Source organism: Mytilus californianus, unplaced genomic scaffold, assembly GCF_021869535.1.
Source record: "Mytilus californianus isolate M0D057914Y unplaced genomic scaffold, xbMytCali1.0.p SCAF_7, whole genome shotgun sequence".
NCBI lineage: Eukaryota > Metazoa > Mollusca > Bivalvia > Mytilida > Mytilidae > Mytilus > Mytilus californianus.
This window is the reverse complement of record NW_026262723.1, coordinates 83,099,384-83,124,009: the sequence shown is the minus strand read 5'-3', so window position 1 is coordinate 83,124,009 and position 24,626 is coordinate 83,099,384. Positions and strand designations below refer to the sequence as shown.

The 24,626-nt window shown below is 32.5% G+C and overlaps 1 protein-coding gene across 1 annotated transcript; it reads right to left on the bottom strand.

The window, feature by feature from the left end:
• Nucleotides 1-1,544: 1,544 nt before the first annotated feature.
• On the bottom strand, nucleotides 1,545-24,482 carry LOC127709985 (bone morphogenetic protein 2-B-like). The gene is made up of 5 exons (XM_052215688.1): nucleotides 23,290-24,482; nucleotides 14,984-15,129; nucleotides 10,118-10,277; nucleotides 7,501-7,665; nucleotides 1,545-3,818 (listed from the first exon to the last, which is right to left on the bottom strand). Exons 1-5 carry the CDS (start codon nucleotides 23,588-23,590, stop codon nucleotides 3,142-3,144), a joined length of 1,449 nt encoding a protein of 482 aa, XP_052071648.1. The 5' UTR covers nucleotides 23,591-24,482; the 3' UTR covers nucleotides 1,545-3,141.
• Between the last annotated feature and the right edge of the window lie 144 nt (nucleotides 24,483-24,626).

Below are 24,626 nucleotides of genomic sequence, written 5' to 3'. Positions count from 1 at the left end.
TTTCGTATCCACCATTTTTGTCAATGTTACTTATGCATGGTATTTATCCATGGTACTTACTTGTCATGAGCAGCTCGTTGGGTGTAATTGGTGAAGCAGAAAATCCTTGACCGAGTTTACAAATGGCTTTTGATGAGGTTGTGTATATCAATTAAGTTTGTGGTATTGTGTTTTGTGGACATTTGATTGCCATTTCGACTTTTTTCCCTTGTCCATGGTGTTATCTTTTCCCTTTTGAATGTCCCTTTTCAGCCTCTGTGTCCTTGTAGTAGCATGTTCGTGTCGCACTCGAGTGCGAGAGGTCGTGGGTTCGATTCCCGGTCAGATCAAACCAAAAACTTGAAAATTGTGTGTAGTGTTGTTATATAAACTACACAAAGAGGGTTATATCGGTATTTAGACTAGGTTAGTATTATATCTGAAGAGGGTCTCATGTGAAGGTCCCTGTCACCAGGCACTTGTATTGACTTTCGCACATTGAATGTCTTACTGATGCACGAAGACTTACTTCCTTTCCGTTTTCACAGTATGATTTGACTCAGTAATTTGTCTGATCCGGGAAAATTCCGGATAAGACAAATTGATTACTGGCAATGTCTACATGGTAGAACAATGGTTCTGTGGATATTCTTAACTTCCGAAAATTGGAGTTTGTTCCCAAAAATTCAACATTTAAAAAGTATATGCGTTTTTCTGTGCAAAATGCGGTACTGTTATCTTTTAATAGAACAAAATAATCTCAATTCATAATCACATTAGTACCCGAATACTTGATTTAGTCAGTGGCTTATTTCAAAATAATTCTATCATAGTAATTGATCATACTTTAGAGTCTATGACGCAGGTATAGGGCGGCAGATTTCTCGGCTTCCTAACGTTTGTCTATTGATATTAAGTTTTAATTACAGTTTTATGACGAAAGTTCAAAATGATTTTCATGTGAATTTTCAAGTGTTAAGATAATTTATTTTGAAAATCAGAATAATCTACACGAAACGGAACCTCTGCATATTTCGATTCCGATTTGTATTTCTGCAGGAGCAAAATATCACATAATCTTAACTTCATCTTTACCACCCTTTCTATCTTACTTGTTTTATTGCATGATTATATCTTGGTCTCTGATAGTCGATTTCAAGACGAAACTCATTAACTCATTTAATAATTCTTAATGAAAATAGCACTTTCGTCCGTCCGAAGCGATGTTCTGGATTCAGCTTCATCAGGAACGCCCAAACCCAATCATTTGGAATTATTATTACAACACGCACCTGCTGTCACCAAACTACTCTTACATTACCAATAGGAAGCATAGGAGCATGTTTTCCAAATTAGATCGGCGTGTGTCCACATTAAGTACATCTTACTTCTCTTCAGATACCAAATGCATTATAGTCAAATAATCTGTTCTAGTCTGGTACTTTGTCAATTGTGTTGAAAGTGGCGTTAATCAATCAATCAAACATTCAAGTCTGGTAATTCAATTCTAGCGGAAGTTCTTATGAAAAATAAGGAGAGAATCTGAATTAACATTAATAACTATATAATTAGTTCTGACGTTTTAATTCATTTTAAATTATAACTGACATAACAAAACAAACTTGTACAAAGCATCGGTAAACAATATAACATATAACAACAAATCCTAACATATACTGAACTTGATACATACAATTTACTGGCATAGCTTCCCACATGTATTCTAAATCTATACACTACCAATACGAACTTCATTTTCAAAAGCGGTTCGCTTTCACAGACAGCGTTTGAAAAGTCGTATTTTATCAATCAATATAACGTGATTTACTTTTTAAATGGAAACATTGTGTTTACTATCATTCTCCACCTCTACAAAGCTTTTCTTCTAATTGCAATTTCATTCAAGCCACATTCACACTCCAATGATGTAACACTTAAATAAGAAGGACTCCGTATCACACGTTTATATTTTAGGAAATTGAAGGGAATTGAAAAAATGACAATTTAAAATATCATTAAGGAAAGTAAAAAGAAGGAAATCCTAGTTCGGCTGTTTACTTTATTATACCAGGAACTCGATCAGAATCGATATCGGTACAACCAGATTATGTGTTAAACTAGTTTATATCAATACAACTATTTTGACAGGTATTAAAGTCAAATAAAATCAGGGTGACTTTTCACCTGATACATTTTAAACCTATAAATCCTGAACTTCATTCTTTTGATGATATTATTGATTAATTGATTTAACAACAGTTTCATAAATTGACAGAAATGTATAAATGAACGACTAAAGTGAAATGATTGGTTGGAAGTTTAGGAAATGTAATATATTTAAAAAGAGAAAACGAACCAGACTTCCGTGTCTGCAAACTTTCTGAGCCACTTTACGTGAATAAAAACAATTAACAGATAGGCACATTAGCTATCCAAAGTTTTATCATTATTGAACTCTCCTGTCCAAATAAACGAAACGAATATGGTTTCCTTCTTTTTTAACAAGTGAATTACATATATCTATTTACATAAACTCATTACTTTACACAACTCAAATCTTTGATGAATTCAACAATAATAGGTCTTTTTTTCGACCCAGCGAGGCATTGATTGACCATTAAAGAAAGGGGTAGAACCCATGTCTGTTCTCTCTATACATTTAACACGTATATCTTGATTTATAACGTTCACTATCACATTAAAATTAGCACTTTCAGTTTTTATCTGATGTATAATAAGTTTTACATCAAAGACACGTGCTATCATATTTCAAAAGGTAAGCCCTAAAAGCATTTACCACAAATAATCTATTTTCTGTTTTCTAGCCTACTTGTCGTCAACATCGGTTGATGTAGTATTGGTATCTGCTAGCCAGATACTTCAATTGTAGTTTTTATTGTCTGCCGAAAAGTCTGAACTCTATCTAGGTTCACTAGCCGGCGATATTTCAATAAATAATTCTTGGCTTACAGGATCGAATTTGAGCGACAATTTATCGACGTCAAAGATAACGTGCTGGCAAACGCATAAGGTCTTCAGCATAATTCATTTTATTTTTGAAATCACTCCATCGATACCATCGTGATTCTAAGCCATAGCCATGATAACGGAAGCGACTGCTGGCTATTAAACACACTGAGTATTTATTTATATAGATGAGTATCAGTGACATCCACAACTTGCAGCCACCATGTCATCATATTGTTTTAAAATCACATTCTCGTCATCGTCAAAATACAACAAACTTATTGAATATAATTTGTTTGGAACGCAACATGGTGTGGAGACATCTTTTCCAACCTTCAATGCATGCACAATACTTTGAACTGTGGCATGATTTGTTGGTTTTTGACTTTGTCCCAGCGGGAATGGACATTCTCCTTTGCAATGATAAGCGTTATAACCTTTTGGTGATATAATCCAACCAGACCACCCAATTTCATCAAAATCTACATACATTTCTCGTTTGCCACAATTTCGTCGTCTTCTGTCATATAATATATAATCTAACCCACGTTTTTCTTTATTCAGTTTTCCTTCATTCTTTAAACGTCTCTTTTCTGCTCTCTTCTGTTCTCGCATTCTCCGCCTCCGTTCTCTTCTCTCTGCTTTGGACAATTTATTCTTTTTCTTCTTTCCTTTTCGTTTCGTTTTCTTACTATCCTTAGATTCTATGTCAGCACTGCGTCGTGTTCTTTTAGACATACCAAGTAATTTATTTAAATGTTCATTTTCAAATTCTTCACGATCTTTTTCATTTAATAATCTTATTGCTTCTTTCATTTGTTTCTTCCTTTTCTTCTCTTGTCTTTCTATATCCTTCTTTATTTCAAGATAATCTGAAAAAAGTTAATAAATTGACGCTGTTTATACTTATAAATAAATTCATGTTTATAAAGATGCATGTACACTACGAATAGCACATTTCCCAAAAGTATACAAAATATTTATTTATTTATGTAAAGTGGTAGGTCTAATTTTCTTGTATATGTTTCATTAACAGGGTCAAAATAGGAAAGTTGTTTAAACCTAGTGGAATTTATATTTGAATATTCCACAAAACTATACAATACACTTGGAACATTTCATAGAAATCCAATTAATTAAAATGTGTTTCAGCGCTGTACATATTGCTGTTGACTGAGACCATTTTGATACAATATAGCAAGTTTGGATGTTTGTCATATTTTGCATCGAAGGACGTCTTTTACCAAAATGAATGACTGTACATCTAAAAGGCAATTAAGACCTTAACTTTCAACAGAAATTCGGGTTTGGTTAGGTGTGTCCTGATTACACATTTTGAGGATAAATAAACAAATATGAAAATGTCCCAAAATCTATCAAAATTGCAGTTTTTAGCTTTCTCTATGTATATGAATTGGTCATAATCTAGTGAGAAGCCGTAATGTGGTTAAAACATCAAAGTACATACATCAAGCTATAATACTCTGAATTTTTATTAAATACTGAAAAAAATGTAGAGGAAATTGGCCCTACATTTCATCTTATAGAGGTTATTTTATGATTATATAAACAGAACCAAACACTGAAATAAGATTTATGATTATATTGTAAAAAAAGGAACCATAAATATGTAACAAGGGTCATTATTTTTTTATTTAATGAAATGTAGAAAAAAAATCCCTGGCAGTTGTTAAGAACTCGTAATTACCTATAATATAACGAAAGATAGTAAATCATACAAGATAATAACCTTCAATTTATAAAATAAATAAAAACCATTGTAAAAATAAGGTGATTCACTTTTCACAACTTTCGTTCAGAATGTGAGGTCAAATATCACTCATTTAATGGAGTTATAAGAAAAGGGTTAACATATTTCCAATTTATGATAATTTTCAAGTAGTAAAACGGCGATCCTATCGATTATAAAAACGTCTCATGTGGCAAATTTTATTCAAGGATATAGATAAGTTTGTACGTTTTTTTGGGCTATGAAAATTTTCAAAAAGCCGAAATTATCCTATATCAAATTTCATATACAACCATGCTAGTTGCAATCTATGTGCACATGCACATTTTGACATATATACAGTTTCAAGTACGAGTCAAGATCAGTTGATGTAAATGAAGGTAATTGTTTAAAAACAAATTCCAGTTGAACATGTTCATACATCAATTAAGAAATGAAAGGACGGGGCATATGATACTTCAATGATGAGACTTACATTCCAAATAAATAGACTCAAAACCAGGAACAAACACATCGCAACAATATGATCGCAAACACATATCATACGGAGAGCATTTCAAATAATATTATTTTATATTTATGTTACTTTTTTATATATAGTTAGTGCTACTTAGAATATGATTTAGTAAATAATGATCTGAGCGTGATATTACTTGAAGCTGCACCAAACTCTCAATTTTTAGCACCCAACTCTCAAATTTTAGGACTAATAAACTTTTCATTCATTAAGACTTTGCTAATAGCTTGAATTATATGTCTTTAACATCAAATGCAGAATTAAGTCACAAAAAATTACGCGTCAGCTCATTTTTTTTTATATTAAATTACATGTTATAACAAATTTACAAACGAAAAAGCAATTAATGTAATTAAAACTAAAGAAATATTAATAAAGTAGTTTGCTCTGGGATAAATGGTAGCCTTTCATTAGATTCAGAGCAGATTTCACGCAAATAGCATGTAGATATAGACAATTAATTCCGTATTGCACGTGTAGTTTATTTATTTTCAAAGTAAACGTTAGAAATCAAAGGAATTATACCACAACCAGAAACGTTGATAAGTGGCGTCAGTCATCTTTAAAAGTTTATGCAGACTGAATTAGACTCATAATATAGACAAATGTTTTTGGTTTTTGTCAAAATTTCATTATTTAGCAAACGTTTTGGCATAGTCTGTCAAAATCGGCAAAATTTCTTCTGTGAGTGATTGTTAAATTCAACTTCCGTTAAAACCCACACGTAAGCTGTTAAGTAACAGCAAAATTCATTTTACCTAGGATGATAGATGCACTATCGATTTCAATTTAAACTGAAGATGTTCTTCCCTAATACTTATATGTGACTTCCACACAGTTGGAAGTTCTACATTTAAACATGCAATAAACAGCTTCATTGGCACGAGAAAACTTAAACAATTATCTCCTCGTCTAGTCTCTTACGAAATGTTCAAGAGTTTGTTTTTTTTTGGTGTGAAAAATTTAGAAATTATCATCATTAATCAGAAAATTAAGAATCCTCTCTGATCGTATGCTGTCGATTGTGAATGAGAAAAATTGCAATATCATATGGATTTGAAAATAGTATCCCTATATATTTTACCATTTGTTTTGTCAATAAAAATAGATATCAAAATGAAAAATAAGGAAAGGAAAGGAAAGAGGACGCTGACTAACTCCTAGACTATTAGACTATAGTAAATATTTACGCTATCTACGATAAAGAGTAAAGACTGGTGGGCTTAAAGTCAGGATAATGTGTCCAGGTAGGGTATGGACTGCAAACCTCGGTGAGAAACTTTGAAAACCAGAATCATTGTGTCGGTCTGCCAGTATATTCATTGACATTTTCATGCTATCGCCTAGATCATGCATGTAATATTCTCTACTGGACATTAAGCTTCAATCAATCAATCAATTTACTATGAATTCCAAACGGGTTTAAACTATTCATAAAGTTGGACTCCGAGGTAATGCTCACTAATGATACCCCCGCTTTAAGAATTCGGTAAACTGGCATTCGAAGAGCATCACACAATCTATAGTATAGAGTAAATAGGAAGTTAATGAATTTCAAAAACATTTTCATGTTAAACCCGATGAAAAATTGTCGAACGCTGTTATTTTCGGTTCCTTGAAAAATGCAAAGAAACTTTCATACCTTGTCATTATGTGTTAAAGTATATATCATTTAACATGAAGCCTGATAACAAATTTCAAAGAGTTCTCATACACAATTCCTGAGAATAATGCGACGCAAATTTCATACATGTCCGTTATGTTTAAGAATTTATAAGTATTCGGTAAACAGGAAGTTAATGAGCGATGAATGTAAAAACGTATCACACATGCTCACACCATAGATGTATAAACCATACCATCTATGCTCACATGAAGCCTGAAACCAAATTTCATGAGGTTGTGATTTGTATTTCCTGAAAAAAAATACTTCATATATTTCACTAGACAAACGGACCGACGGGTAAAAATATTATATTACCCTCCTTCGGAGCGGGGGTATTAAATGAAAGATATCGAAAGAAACCGAAAAATTTAGTATTTACTGCGAAATCCTATCCAATGCATACTGCATCTTGTTTCATCTAAAAAAAATTGTAAGAATATTTGAATTGTTGTGATATGCATAGCTTTTGACAGGCACTATTGCTACCTTATTGAGGCATGAAATGTTTTACTTGTATCAAAAATTAAATATTTGACCCAGAAAATTGATAACTGTATTATACATTTTCAATTTTACCAGGAAAGAAGCCGGAACAAGTGGAAGAAGTTTAACATGATTTACCTTCATCATTTGGTGAAATATAATTAGGATGCCGCAACTGTCCATCATCCGTATAGACAACAAGGATTGGTTGTTTACTTTCGTGATGTTCACGCCTTTGAGCAAATCTGACGTAACTTCCGTTTACATGCTGGCCACTCATTGATGTTGTGGTCACTAAAAAGCCTGAAACACAACAACAAAGTTAATACTGTTTGAAAAAAAAAACATTTTTAAGAATATAATAAATAGGAAATGCATTAATGGATGTCAAAACCCCCCTTGAACTTTAGAGAAAGTACTAAAAAATTACAAAATGACAAAAATTGAACGAATTAACGTTAATTACAAAAGGTAGGTTCTGTGAAGTGCTTCGATCGTAATGAAGGTCGGAAAATTATCCTGCGACTGGAAAATTAGGGTATGCTGGATAGGGGCGTACATTTTGCCTTGCAACAGACCACCCACGGACCTATCAAAAATTTGATGTAATTGTCCTATAACGAGCAGAGAATTAGTGCTCTCCAAAGACGAGACATCGGATTTAAAGTCTCCATTTTGATTTGACGTGGCTGAGTATTTATACATCCCGCACAACTTAACAACGCCCTTCTTTAGCACGAGTTTTACTGACGGATGGGGAAATCCCCTTTTCCATACCATAGTCATCCTTTGGGTTGATATATTTCAGTAAATTTCAGTGCGCTCAGTATATAAACTTTAAAACTCAGTGCAATGTTATAGAGGTCGATATCACTGCCTTACAATGTAATGACTTGCTATAAAATTCTGTTGAAGCTGTAATTGAATTCTTGAAAGAAAGATCATAAGTGGATAACATGAAGCATGATATAGATACAAACACTGATTAAAGATGTGTGAAATTGAAAATTTAGATATAAATAGATATGGCTTTTCGATTTAATATATCATTTATTATTAGTTGTTAAGTTACCTTCCAGTGTGTCTTTTTTAATATACCTAACCCTCATGTTACATTAAGCGATAAATTTCAACCCAACAATAGTCTAAACGTTTTCTTTTACAAATCACAGTAAGAAAAACATTTAATGAGTTTTTGGAGCTTGATTAAAAAGTCGTTTATGTACCATTAAAACAGCGGGATGAAGGAATTATGCAGGGATGCTTCGATTACTCTATGTTAATTTCTGTGGCTATGAAATGTACATTGTGAAATAATACAATGTTCATAGTAGGAAATGTTCTTTCATAAATAATACTTAGAGTAAACCTATTAATTTTGTAATCATAGCTATTACAGAACGCTTTAGTTCTTTGATAAATCACCCAATGCTCTATTCTGTCTAAACGAGTTGTAATTCCGGACCCCAAACTAACCTCATGGTGTTATAGATTAAATTACTGAATTTAATTTAGACGGATCTTGTAAATCAAGACAGTTGCACATCTTAGTTTGTTATTATATTCAGATGAATGCGCATTTCGTCATGTGTTTCATAAAATACCGTTTTGGTGTGTAATAAAATGAAAAATATACATATGTTTTTGTTATAACAAGACCAATACAGTGTCTGACATGCGTCGCTGAATACAATTGAGGTAACATGTTCCTATCATTGAAGCTTAGACAATTTTGATTAAATTTTTTCTTGTACAATGAGTGTTGTAATTAAAGAATTTCTTGCATATAAACTTAATCCAGAAAATCATATCATATGTGTTTTTTTTTAGTTACACTTGGTGTTAGAAAACGTATTTGTTATTTGTTATTCCAAAATAGACTTCAATACCGCTTCTATTAGTTTATCAATTTTATCAATTTCAAATCGTAAGGTCATTATAAAAATAAGTAGGTGTTGTGTAATTGCCAATAACACAACTATACACCAACTACAAAATGGCAAGAGGGAGATCGTGGTTTCAATACTTGGCAACTTCAAACTAAAAACTTGAAAATTGTTATTTGCTACTTATCCGCCAAACATGCGGCATTTAGAAGAAAGAGAAAAAGACTGGTAGACCCGAAGTCAGAATAATGTGTTCGGTAGGATTGCATGTGTTCATGCGGACTGTTACCTTTAACTGGCATGTTAAAATTTCGGCTCAGCCTGCCGGTCTAGTACAAAGCATAATTCATATTCATATCATTTTTGTCCTGAATATTGTTTACATCATTACTAAAAGGGAAAAATCTAAACAACCGCAAGTCAATGTACGGCATACTTCAACAACGAGAAAACATCACACCATATAGTAAAATATAAAAAGACCCGGGATGACGAAATAAAAAACAATTTCAAATGAAAATCATCGGCCTGATTAATCTATAACAAACGGTAAAAGTCAGTTGGAATTTTACTCAAAAGATTGGTAAGAAGAACAAAACAAATAACAATAAGACAAAAACACATACAAGTAGTATCGTTCTAAAAGTAACCACAGTTAGCCTCCAAATTTCAACTTATAAATAAACTATGTTTTCCCAAACTAAAATATCAATCCCTTAATCTGATATCATGGAACTCGATAAGATTCCTATAAGTGAGCGATCCGCAGAATTCTGAAAAACTTATCCAATTCCATTGCTCATCAAAGATCCAAATTAATCAAGTTCAAATAAGTGTGTATAATATATATTAACAAAATTAATACTAACCATGATTATGCGACGAGCCATTTACCCACTGCTCCACGGCTTTTTGAACTTGGAAAACTAGCCACCCATGTGTATGAACACTTATTCTTTTGGCATCTAATAGTTTTAAACCTCCAGATGAATAAATTTTATCAGGGTCTAAAACTTGATATATTTTTACCTGAAATAAAAAATAAAGCCATACAAATACAAACATGAATTAAAAAAAATACTCTGCATAGATGTTTGACTTTTTGCATCGCACACAAATATATTTATACTTACCGAGCGGGTGTCGCAGGCAGTGGAACAGGAACCCTGCGGGGGCATCTGAGATCAGCCCAAGTTTTTGATCATGTTCTTGGTGCTCAGTCTTTAGTTTTCATTTTAGTGGTTTGTGAAATTGTTTGTCTATTTGTCGTCTTTCGTATTTTGCCATGACGTTTTCAGTTTATCTTGACTTATGAGTTTGAAATGTCCTCTTGATACCGTCCACCTCTTTTTCCTTTACCTGCATCCAGCGTGGAAAGTCGTGGTTTCAATCCCAAAGCCGGGTATTAGAATTTGTTTCTCATCGACCAAGGAAGCGAGTTTATTTAGAAAAAGCAGAGTGATCAGCTCGTGGTCAAAATAATGTGTCCGAGCAAGATGCTTCGCTGTGCTGTGTGTATAAATACACAGCCACGTCTGATTGGAATGGGGGGAATTAAAGCAGATAACCCTTGCGGAGAGTAAAACGGTTTTTTTACGTTTATAAACCCGATAAACAACTCTTTGAGGAGTCCGGAGTTGATATTTTACATGTAAACTCATCATAGATACCAGGCTTAAAATTGTGCACGCCAGACGCGGTTTGTCTTCAAAAGACTCATCACGTTGAAGAGCATTGAGTTTGAAAAACGTAGATTCCGAAAGTTTTTTGCCGAATTCAGCTAAGGTAATGTATTCCTGGTGTAGAACATATTTAGTATTTCGAAAAATTCAAAGTTTGGTAAACAGTAATGAAATATCTGTACTTATCTAACAGGCCGATTAGCAAACATCATTCAATCAATTACGTCTTCCGTGTTAGTCATAATGTTTAAAATCAGACTCTTCGTGAATAGTACAAATCAGTACAAAGCCGGGTAAATTACTATGATGTTAACGCATTACGTCTTCCGTGTTAGTCATAATGTTTAAAATCAGACTCTTCGTGTATAGTACAAATCAGTACAAAGCCGGGTAAATTACTATGATGTTAACGCATTACGTCTTCCGTGTTAGTCATAATGTTTAAAATCAGACTCTTCGTGTATAGTACAAATCAGTACAAAGCCGGGTAAATTACTATGATGTTAACGCATTACGTCTTCCGTGTTAGTCATAATGTTTAAAATCAGACTCTTCGTGTATAGTACAAATCAGTACAAAGCCGGGTAAATTACTATGATGTTAACGCATTACGTCTTCCGTGTTAGTCATAATGTTTAAAATCAGACTCTTCGTGTATAGTACAAATCAGTACAAAGCCGGGTAAATTACTATGATGTTAACGCATTACGTCTTCCGTGTAAGTCATAATGTTTAAAATCAGACTCTTCGTGTATAGTACAAATCAGTACAAAGCCGGGTAAATTACTATGATGTTAACGCATTACGTCTTCCGTGTTAGTCATAATGTTTAAAATCAGACTCTTCGTGTATAGTACAAATCAGTACAAAGCCGGGTAAATTACTATGATGTTAACGCATTACGTCTTCCGTGTTAGTCATAATGTTTAAAATCAGACTCTTCGTGTATAGTACAAATCAGTACAAAGCCGGGTAAATTACTATGATGTTAACGCATTACGTCTTCCGTGTTAGTCATAATGTTTAAAATCAGACTCTTCGTTTATAGTACAAATCAGTACAAAGCCGGGTAAATTACTATGATGTTAACGCATTACGTCTTCCGTGTTAGTCATAATGTTTAAAATCAGACTCTTTGTGTATAGTACAAATCAGTACAAAGCCGGGTAAATTACTATGATGTTAACGCATTACGTCTTCCGTGTTAGTCATAATGTTTAAAATCAGACTCTTCGTGTATAGTACAAAGCCGGGTAAATAACTATGATGTTAACGCATTACGTCTTCCGTGTTAGTCATAATGTTTAAAATCGGACTCTTCGTGTATAGTACAAATCAGTTCAAAGCCGGGTAAATTACTATGATGTTAACGCATTACGACTTCCGTGTTAGTCAAAATGTTTAAAATCAGACTCTTCGTAAATAGTACAAATCAGTACATAGCCGGGTACATTACTATGATGTTAACGCATTACGTCTTCCGTGTTAGTCATAATGTTTAAAATCAGACTCTTCGTTTATAGTACAAATCAGTACAAAGCCGGGTAAATTACTATGATGTTAACGCATTACGTCTTCCGTGTTAGTCATAATGTTTAAAATCAGACTCTTTGTGTATAGTACAAATCAGTACAAAGCCGGGTAAATTACTATGATGTTAACGCATTACGTCTTCCGTGTTAGTCATAATGTTTAAAATCAGACTCTTCGTGTATAGTACAAATCAGTACAAAGCCGGGTAAATTACTATGATGTTAACGCATTACGTCTTCCGTGTTAGTCATAATGTTTAAAATCAGACTCTTCGTGTATAGTACAAATCAGTACAAAGCCGGGTAAATTACTATGATGTTAACGCATTACGTCTTCCGTGTTAGTCATAATGTTTAAAATCAGACTCTTCGTGTATAGTACAAATCAGTACAAAGCCGGGTAAATTACTATGATGTTAACGCATTACGTCTTCCGTGTTAGTCATAATGTTTAAAATCAGACTCTTCGTTTATAGTACAAATCAGTACAAAGCCGGGTAAATTACTATGATGTTAACGCATTACGTCTTCCGTGTTAGTCATAATGTTTAAAATCAGACTCTTTGTGTATAGTACAAATCAGTACAAAGCCGGGTAAATTACTATGATGTTAACGCATTACGTCTTCCGTGTTAGTCATAATGTTTAAAATCAGACTCTTCGTGTATAGTACAAAGCCGGGTAAATTACTATGATGTTAACGCATTACGTCTTCTGTGTTAGTCATAATGTTTAAAATCGGACTCTTCGTGTATAGTACAAATCAGTTCAAAGCCGGGTAAATTACTATGATGTTAACGCATTACGACTTCCGTGTTAGTCAAAATGTTTAAAATCAGACTCTTCGTGAATAGTACAAATCAGTACATAGCCGGGTACATTACTATGATGTTAACGCATTACGTCTTCCGTGTTAGTCATAATGTTTAAAATCAGACTCTTCGTGTATAGTACAAATCAGTACAAAGCCGGGTACATTACTAAGATGTTAACGCATTACGTCTTCCGTGTTAGTCAAAATGTTTAAAATCAGACTCTTCGTGAATAGTACAAATCAGTACAAAGCCGGGTAAATTACTATGATGTTAACGCATTTCGTCTTCCGTGTTAGTCATAATGTTTAAAATCAGACTCTTCGTGTATAGTACAAATCAGTTCAAAGCCGGGTAAATTACTATGATGTTAACGCATTACGTCTTCCGTGTTAGTCATAATGTTTAAAATCAGACTCTTCGTGTATAGTACAAATCAGAACAAAGCCGGGTAAATTACTATGATGTTAACGCATTACGTCTTCCGTGTTAGTCATAATGTTTAAAATCAGACTCTTCGTGTATAGTACAAATCAGTTCAAAGCCGAGTAAATTACTATGATGTTAACGCATTACGTCTTCCGTGTTAGTCATAATGTTTAAAATCAGACTCTTCGTGAATAGTACAAATCAGTACAAAGCCGGGTAAATTACTATGATGTTAACGCATTACGTCTTCCGTGTTAGTCATAATGTTTAAGATCAGACTCTTCGTGAATAGTACAAATCAGTACAAAGCCGGGTAAATTACTATGATGTTAACGCATTTCGTCTTCCGTGTTAGTCAAAATGTTTAAAATCAGACTCTTCGTGTATAGTTCAAATCAGTACAAAGCCGGGTAAATTACTATGATGTTAACGCATTACTGTTCGGAATGTGCATGTAATAGTATTTGCCATCAGTGATGGAACCAGAACCAATTGTATATACTTAGTATTCCAAATTATGTAAAACAGTACTTCTTTATTGACAATGATAAAACTCAAATGGAAAACGATAAAATATCTAAGCATGTGTGAAATTTTCAAATCACATGTTTGGCTTGTATAATTTCCTGATTTCCTTCGAGTATTAGCAGGACATTACCTTATAACACAAGCACCATAAAGTTTAAGAACATAACACTTATGATTAATTAATATAAGTCTACTTGTCAAGAGAGAAATACATCTTCATTTTTCATTTGTAGAGAATGTTGATTATTGTGTCTGAACGTTTATTACAATCTGTGTTGTATTGCTCACCTTTGCTCTTCAATTATACGCTATTTGGATACAAAGCGCCTCTATCCGTCTGACGCAGTGTTGTAAATGACCGCTATGACGTCATACTTAATGTTTTTATGGAATCTCAGATAGTGATTTGATTTTTTTATCAAATGAATTAAAATAAAATCATACTTAAAAGCTTAATAGAAACAAGAAACTAAAAATTATATTATGCATATGTTTCATCATGATCAAATGATTTCAAAGTTGAGATCCATGAAATAAATGTGTTTCTAACACAAAGATTCACAGGGACTTGGCTTCAGGACAGCACTGTAGTTATTTATGTAAAATATCACTTTAAAATATTACACCAAAACTGTATTTTTTTTTATGTTTCATCTAATATATTTTAAATGAAGTGTAAATGCATTGCACCTGAAACTTTAACAAGCGCAATAATATCAACGTTTTTAGCTTTTATGATTTTTCTTACTCACCTCAATAATATGGGACGATGGAATGATTTCTGATGACGATGAAGGCTTTGGTCGTAATTTAAAAACATGGAATTCTGCTGCTAATATTTTTTCTTCCGTTGTTAAATATGAAATATTGTAATAAAAATGCATCTGTTGAGTCCATTCTGAAAAAAGAAAAATAATAAATAACAAAAACCTTTTGAATTGCATAGTAACAAATAAAATTATAGAAAATACTGAAACAAACTTTCAAAATTCAATAGGTGTCTACCAGAATTTTTCTAAGAATCTGAAAATGGACGATGTTAGCTTGATTAAATTTGGTGCAAAATAATTAAAAAACACAACATACGCAATAACATTCGATACACTGAACAAACAGTGTTAAATGTTAAAGCTTATATTTTTGTCTAAACATAATTGTGGGCCGAGTTACTGGACTATAATAATAAGAGTGGTATATTTCCTCTTATTTTGGATAGAAGCTTGTCAATTTGGCTGTGGGATGTACATGTATAGATACATCACGAATATGACAGTTGCTATCCATTCGTTTGATGTGTTTGAGCTTTTGGTTTTGCAATTTGATTAGGGACTTTCCGTTTTGAATTTTCCTCGGAGTTCGGTATTTTTGTTTTTTTACTTTTTTTCACACACGTATGGAATAAAGCCTTTAACTTTGAAGTTCGTTTTGATAGGTCACTAGCCTGACAACGCTTAAGGTTGTGAGTTCGAACCCTGCTCGTGCCAAGGTGCGTTCGACTTCGATCTTAATACCATGCTGAAAGTGGCGTTAAACATCAATAAACAATCAATTAATCCAAATGTAATGCTTTACTTCCAGATATATAAATTGTATCTCTGTGTGTATTTTGACATTTCATTGCACAAGGCCTTTCAACGGGTTAATATTACAAGCATACCCTGGTGAAACATATTCAGGCATTGAAATCAACACGCTCAACATATCCAATTTGTTATATGTACTATTTAACATTGGTGATATGCATTACTAAATTTAAAAGATTTTTTGTTACATTGTGCTTTTTCATTCCAAAATGATTATACGGTATTTTGATCATTTTCTCCCGACTTCTGAATCAAGTATATAATATTTAAAGGTTGTACTGAAAGTAGTTAAACCTGCTATTTCAATAATCTTCTTGTTTTGTTAATTTTCACATTTTACCCATACTTGTATGTATTTAAAGACCAAATTAAGCAAACAAGTTGTAATTAGAGTATATTCCCACAGGTAGTTTAACACCTGTCGAAAATGATTCTTCACAAATATTTTAACAGCGGTTTTTATACCTATCTTATATACTCTATAAATTTCATTCACTGTTGATCAGCTTTTCTTCTTTTGAAGTGTTTACAATAATTATATATGTAAACAAAAAAATCAAACAAACGCATTGCAACATACACATGTTTGGGTAGAGAATACAAATATTTTAATTTAATTCTCAGTTTTGAAAAAGATTTGGGTTCCAGAAGTCAAGTATAAGTTTACGTAAATTGTCAATTAAAATTTTTCGAAGTCATTTAAACCCTGTAATGTCAGTTTTTGCATTGTAAAGTTGAAAACCCGTTAAAACAGCTATGTGATTGATATAATACTTTATAAATTGATTTATTTACCGTGTGATTTGATTGAAATCTATACAGGGAAAAGGTATACCCGTGTCTCAATAATGCTATCCCCTTTTGAGGAGTTGCCAATTTTAAGTTTTAACAGGAACATCATTTTTGGTACTTCTTTTGGTGAATGAACTAATACATTTGGTAAGAAGGATCACGGCGATTTCAAATAATTATGCATTTTTCACATTTTTCGTTAACTGCCTTCTTTTTTTTCTTGTAAACAGTTTAAGGCACTTAAATATGTATAACAAATAGTTTCAGCTTATGGATATGCATTCCTTTTAGAAGTTTACATCAAAACGGTATCAGTCTAAGTTCTAGGGAAAATTATGTCTGCCTTTTATTTTTTCTTGTAAACAGTTTAAGGCACTTAAATATGTATAACAAATAGTTTCAGCTTATGGATATGCATTCCTTTTAGAAGTTTACATCAAAACGGTATCAGTCTAAGTTCTAGGAAAAATAATGTCTGCCTTTTATTTTAGAAACCATAAGAAATAGTATACAAAATATCACACTAACTAAAATTTTCTAAATTCTTTGTTTGTGGTCGAATTTTTAGAGTTCCATACCCCATCCTTAGATTTCCATTATCACCATGATCGTAAAATACCAAAAACTTTATAAATGTACAAAAATGTTTTCGCAATAATTTGAATCTATTCATACACAGATTTTAAAGGATAACCTCAACAAAACAATAAGCAGGGCACGCGACCTCAAACTGGCACGCGATTCGGTTTAAATAATTTTGAGATAGTTATTGAAATATTTTAGTTGAATTCCATCACTTGCTTAGCGGTTTAGTTGTATATGAAACGTTTTAAATTACGTCGAGCGAAGTTTTAAATGAACACATTTAAGGTATCTTTTAAACATTACCATGCGTTCACAAGTTTTTTTCTTTGCATAAGTGATGTGAATAGAAAGTAAACATAAACATAATCATGATCATTCGAACATAGAAAGTAAACATAAAAATAATCATGATCATTCGAACATAGAAAGTAAATATAAAAATAATCATGATCATTCGAACAATCAAATGATCAGAAGCTACGATTTACATGTCATATCAAATTGAATGGATTTAACGAAAGAACGGTATTCTTACACAGACACCCTTTCCCTAATCGAAAAAAATGACTGCTTTTATACAATTTAATATACCTATAAACAATCTATCCCGGCCGAGCTTGATTTGAGTTTTCTATGAAACATTGGTTATAATGATCTCGTAAAAACTCATCATCTATACCAGGCTTAAAAGGTACGCCAGACGCGCGTTTCGTCTACATAAGACTCGTCGTCAGTGACACACGAATCATAACAAGTAATTAAAATGACTGCTTACGATGACAAAGTAATTTTAGTTGTTTAAGACAAGAAAAGAAGTACGAAAACTTCAGTTTGAATTGACTATTATTGGCATATTTTCCTATTTTGATAGTTGAATAGTTGTGTGTAATAACATTCTATTTTACGACTGTTATTGATTTGCAGTTATCTTGTGGTACTTGGGACTTGGCGGCAACATTGCTGAGAGTTGAACTAACAATAGCCTCTGTGTAATTATTTAAATCTACAGAAATTTGTTTCCAACAGATATAGCAATTTATTCTCGCTATGATATATATCTGTTAACTTTGTTATTGAGCTTTTTAATTAGGAAATAATATTTCTGTCATTCGTACTCCATCAGCTCAATAAAAACTCACCTTGTTACTAAGAACCTTTAAAATGTTTCAATTTAGAAAATCTTGTATGCATTTTGTGTTCTCTGTATTCTATTAAGGATATGTCTATAGCGATTTTCGAAGCATATCATGAATTAAGCTTAAAATAAGAATGCTGTGTGTCAGAAATTTGCTAATAATTATGTATGACTATTATAATCACGGTTTTATTTATGAATTGCGTTAATGTTTTAGATCAAAACAATTCTTTATTTTGGGTAATACATACCTCTTCATCATATCATTGACTTGCTATTAAATTTTCCAATAAATTTTATCGTAATTAATTGAATGTTTTCAATACAGTACATGGGTAAAAATATTAATGATAATTGCATCTTAATGTATATATTTGTATTAAGTGGAACTAAAATATCCAAAATTTTCGCAGAAAATTGAAGGCAGTTATAATTATTTTAAACATAGTAGCATATTTTAAACATAAATAACCCTTCAGTCTGTTTTTAGTTACAAATCAAACAGAAAAAGGTTTAATGCAAAAATCTCATAAATTTATTGATGGTTAGCTTGGGTATATTAAGTCCAAATTCTTAAAGTCTATGAGAAGAAAAAAAAACGTTTCGAGAACGAATATATTCCTTAAAGTATAGTTCGGTTGCACATGAGATGAACCCAATGCCCGTTAAAAAAATTTCTCTTCGACATCATAACAATTGCTCAATAGTCTTCAACGATTTCACACCTTTTAGCAAGCATGATCAAGCGTCGACGTTAAATAGTACTGGTATTCATAGATCAGCTATATATTAATGTCTTTAAAGGGACATATACGGGAGTAATTGTTAAATAGTATATAAAATATAGGTCTTTCTCACAAAAACTATTATTCGGTACTAAACACAGGACGTTAAAGTCATAACTTTATGTAGAAAGAAAGAAGGAGATACAAAACCAGGGAAAAAATTTAAACTGGAAATGTAAAGTTTTGTTCTTCATATATAAATTTCAAAAACACATGATCCTTCAAAATGAAGATAATCCTGAATGAAAATTAAAATTCCTCCAACACTAGATATCTTTCTAGAATAAGTCTTAAAAATATTGAAGAAAAGTCAAAATCCTTTCCAACTGCAAAAAAATAACCACTTTACTGCAAAATCAACCCCCCCCCCCCCCCCCCCCCCCCCCCTTCCCCCGTGAACTGTAAAAGGATCTCGATAGATAACATCTGTACCTTACTATCCACAACCCGTATTATTGTTATAAAAAGAATAATTTCAAATCAAATCCATTCACCTAATTTAGTAGATGGTGACTAAATACTAACAATATCAAAACAACAACGAACCGCAATGAGTATGATTAAAACAAGATTTGTCCAAAATGTAAGAAGAATTTTAAACAACACACCACAACGTTCGTAAATTAAATCAAATTTGTCTAAGACTAGCAAAATTGAGTCCATGATGAACGAAATAAAGCAGTAAAACTTGACGAAAAATGTTCACTAACTTATTTCAACATTGGCAAAAAGTGCATGCACTTTATTAGTTGACAATGCGAATTTATAAATATACACGGCTCAAATGCCTGCGATTTTGCGCTTGTCTTTTATACAAACGCACTTAATGATTTTTCATTTTAAAATAACTATCTTGATAATAACAGGTTTTATCACGAATCTAAAACGGCAGAAACCAACTTATAAAGTTGCCTTGATGATAAAAGCAGGAGTGATACGACCCCTATATGAGTTGTAAAAAAGCTGTAAATCACATTCCGTGGCGTTTATATTAGCACAACATTGCAATAAATAGTAAAAAATGAAGACTATCAAAATGTTTATAGTATTTCTTAATTTTGTAACAAAACAAATATAAAACACATATAAATTTCCAATCTAGTATCAATCTAAACGTCGGTAGTTATTATTTATAATGTAACATCAAATTGTCAGCGTATACAAAGGTTGGGTGAGAGGTTGTTAAATTGTATGATGCTACAGTGCGTCTAGACAGAATGATTCCGTTTAAAGTAAATTATGATTTCTTAGTCACTTTGACTTCGCTCCAAGTAATAAGTTTAATTAACTAATTCAAACAAAAATATATTTGAAAATTTCCGCGATGTTGATATAGGCTGACTCCAACTAACTAGAGTTTGCAATAGTGATACTAAATGTATGGTTCATGTTTTATTTAAAAATGATACAAATAATTATAACATTGTAATTAATAATAATTGCGGCCTGTGTAAGGTGTCCAAGATATTTTATACCCTAACTCACCATTTTCCATTTTGAAAGTAACAGATGTGTATAATCGTTTTAGTAAATCATTTTAACTGTATACTGACCACATTGACGCAATAACCTACTTGATTGAAAAATGATAACTCATATATAAGAACAGCTATTCTCTACTCCCCACTTTTGCCAATTTCTCTCACGAATCAATTGTTTGAAAATAGAGTAATACCTATATTTATTAGGAAAGTAGCATTCAAACCAAATAATTAGATTTTGTTTACGTGAGAATTCTTATACAAATGCCATTTTAATGAACATATCGATTGCTAACACCTGTTAAAGAAATGATACCCCATAAACAACGTACTGTAATCCGTACGAAAGTGATAGCGCACTCTTTACATGAAAATTCACACTTTTTTCACTAATTGTTGTCGTTTTTTGTTGGCATATTTAAGTATTAAAATTGAAAAACACGACGGGTTCTCTACAATGTATTTATGCCCCACACCTGGAAATTCAAACACCTGCGAAATTTGGACATTTAACAAATTTCTTGTCATACCCCCCCTCCAACATGACATGGCGACAAAATTAACTGTGCAGTACACGTGACATATAAAACTACGACATGATATCTGTGCACAGTCATAAAATGAATGATAAATTCCAATTGACAGATAATTCTGACACTAGAAAAAGATCAAATGAGATATTTTAACGTATTTAAAGGCTTTAATTTTTATACTTTAGTAGAACATTAGCTTAACGAATACCACATTTCTTCAATTTGTGATGGTCTTTTTCAAAGTTTCTAGATTTCGGTTCAGTGTACGCTAATACTTATTACGCAAGGAAGTTTGAAATATAAGCAGATTATCGCAAACCTTTTCTATCTCATTATTCAAAGTCTATACTTCGGAAATCCAAACATGAATATATACTTGAAGAAACAATATTACAACAGGGTCTAAAAGTAGATGCATCAACCCCTTATTAAAATTCATTCTAGTTTAAAAAGAATAAATTGAAGAAATTCATGAGCTGAGAATTTTATCATAATTAATCAAGACCAATGTCATAATACTGGTTATTTACTGGGCACACATTGGCGCAGGGGCGGATCCAGCCATTTTTAAAAAGGGGGGGGGGGGGGGGTTTCCAACCCAGGAAAAAGGGGGGGGGGGGTTCTAACCATATGTCCCCATTCAAAAGCATTGATCGTCAAAAAAGGGAGGTTCCTACCTACGAACCCCACCCCCCCCCCCCCCCCCCAACCCCCCTTTGAATCCGCCACTCAGGAATGATCGGAGTCACACATTGGGAAAGCAAAAAAAATAAAAGACAACCAGGGGTATTTAATACAAGTATCATGATATCACTTTACTAGATGTCATTTTGAGGTTACGTCATGGCCCTATAATTGTTTCATACCTCATTGTCAGTATGATTTACCCAAGATGATCACGATCAAAGTTAAAAAGGCGTTTATTTAATTATTCAGTTTGTGTTATGAAGCAAAGAGTTATTTCAAGGCAAATCATCACAAAACGTAATAAATCGTATGGAGATTTTTATCTATTTAATGTCTAGAAAGTGCATTGAAGAAAAAAGTATAAGTGGAGCTGTCAAAGTAAGATTTGAAAGTTGACGAAATATTATCGAACATGCATGTAAAAACAATTGGTTATGGTAATAACATTAATTGCACAGAAGTTTAAATGTAGTAAGTAGGTGGTCTATTCGTATCTACGAAAAATCTTTTTCATGGCAAAAGTTTCGAAGCAGCACTAAAAAACTATGAAAACAGCAGCATTAACTGAAAGGAAGAAGAGAAAAGAGTATATGAAAGTGAGATACATTTACCATGGCAAAACAGGAGAACGTCACTTTTATTGCTGTTATACATTGTACATTTATACGAAAATACGTAGTAAAAGTTGCAAGGAGGAGCAGTGTTTAGAAAGTAAAAACAAGACAAAAATGTGAATGTAAGAATAAGAAGATGCGGTATGATTGCTAATGAGACAACTCTCCACAAGAGACCAAATGACACAGAAATTAACAACTTTAGGTCACCGTACGGCCTTCAACAATGAGCAAAGCCTATACCGCATAGTCAGCTATAAAAGGCCCCGAAATAACAAATGTAAAACAATTCAAACGAGAAAACTAACGGCCTAATGTATGTACAAAATAATGAACGAAAAACAAATATGTTACACAGCAACAAACGACAACCACTGAATTACACTGTACATGTATATAAAAAATCAGGTAATTCTTGGAAGTAAATAAAAATGACTTTCGTCAAGCAATTTTAAAAGTAGTTGTAACTTTTCAAACTCTGCAATATTTTAATGTGTAGAGAACATTTCAGCCTGCAAATGGACTTTAGAGTAAAGATACATAGTTAATGTCTTGGTCTTTTATAGCTGACTATACGGTATGGGCTTTCCTAATTGTTGAAGGCAGTACGGTGTCCTATAATGGCTTAAATCTACGTTATTTGGACTCTCGGGGATAGATCTCTCATTGGCAATCCGAACCCAATCTCCTTATTTTATAGAGAACGCATATAATTTGCTTACTGCATGTTAGTTTATTATCTAACGGTGAAGAAAACCGCTACTAATTCAAAGTATCAACATACCTGTATACCTGCTAATTTTGTGGTCAGCAAGAGATAGATTTCATTTATCCAACAAAAATAAAACATTAATTTAACTTACGCCTGTCTGGAAAGCTACGGACTACATCTGCATGATAAGGACTATCTCGTTTTAATAGTCCACCACTGTCAGTGATACTGTTATATAAATCCAACATATACTGTGGAGGAGACCGATTAAAAATCCGTACTGGAACTTTATCAATTCCAAATAAGTTAGATAATCTTTCTATAACATACGTCTCATTGCTCACTTTACGTTTCTTGGCTTCAGTTAATAATCCCAGGTATAGTAAAATAAAAAACACAATTCTTAATATTTTGTAAAATTTACTTATTTGGCACTGAATACAACCCGACATTTCCCTGTTTTTTTACTTCTAAATCAAGAAAACAAGACAAATCGAACTAATTCATCCAAGGTTTTCTTTGAACGGAAAATCTTGATAATTTTTTCAAAGCTGAAGAGTTGTTATCCAAATTTAAATACATAATTAAATCTGTATCAGTGAAATTCACACCTGAAAACAAGTGACATCCGATTTTTATTATTTAGAATTTTTTCTCCAATGTCGTATAGAAGTATTCTTACACATTATGAGCTCTTAACAAAGCTGTTGTAGTACCTTTACAAACTTTCGAGTGACACTTAAGTGTCCAGTTAAAACCACACACCTGTGCTATTCGATGCTTTTAACTTTTATAAAATTTCATCTAATTCTAAAACCACACATTTAGTTAAAGAGTTTAAATTCCTTTGGAAGGCACCTGTTGTTTTTCTTATTGAACTTTCATTCTTAATATTAGAAAAATCACCACAAAATTATAATTATGATTTAGTCTTAAATAGCTATACGTCCCAATGGTTTTAAAATCCTATGAAAATATGTACAGAAGCGCTTCTACAGTAAAAATGTGTAAAAAGTCAATTTTCCGATTATATCGATAATGAAAATAGAACGTTGCTCCTCCCGACCAGTAGACATTGGTTTAAAGAGATTTGTCACAAACAGCAAAGAAAGCGTCCATGCATGAATTGCCACCAATGGCCAGGCACTCAAACCTTTTTCACAACAATCTAAAGCACAGGTATCAAATTACAAACAATTTTTCAATGAATACAAAAAGCGCTAACTTGTCAGTCAAAATATAACTATAGAATATAGAAAGAGCATGATTTAATAGCTGGTATCATATATTATCTCCACAAAGAATTTCTAATTGAAAATGCGGCGCACTGAGTTTTTCCATTCAATTATTGGTGATTACAGTTGTTACTGAGATGCATGATAAATCTTCTAACATAAAACATTACAGCCAGTAGGATGGTACATATTTAATGAGTCAGAAAAACCTTTTCTTCTTTTAAATGCACACGACAGGCAGGTTGATTCTAGC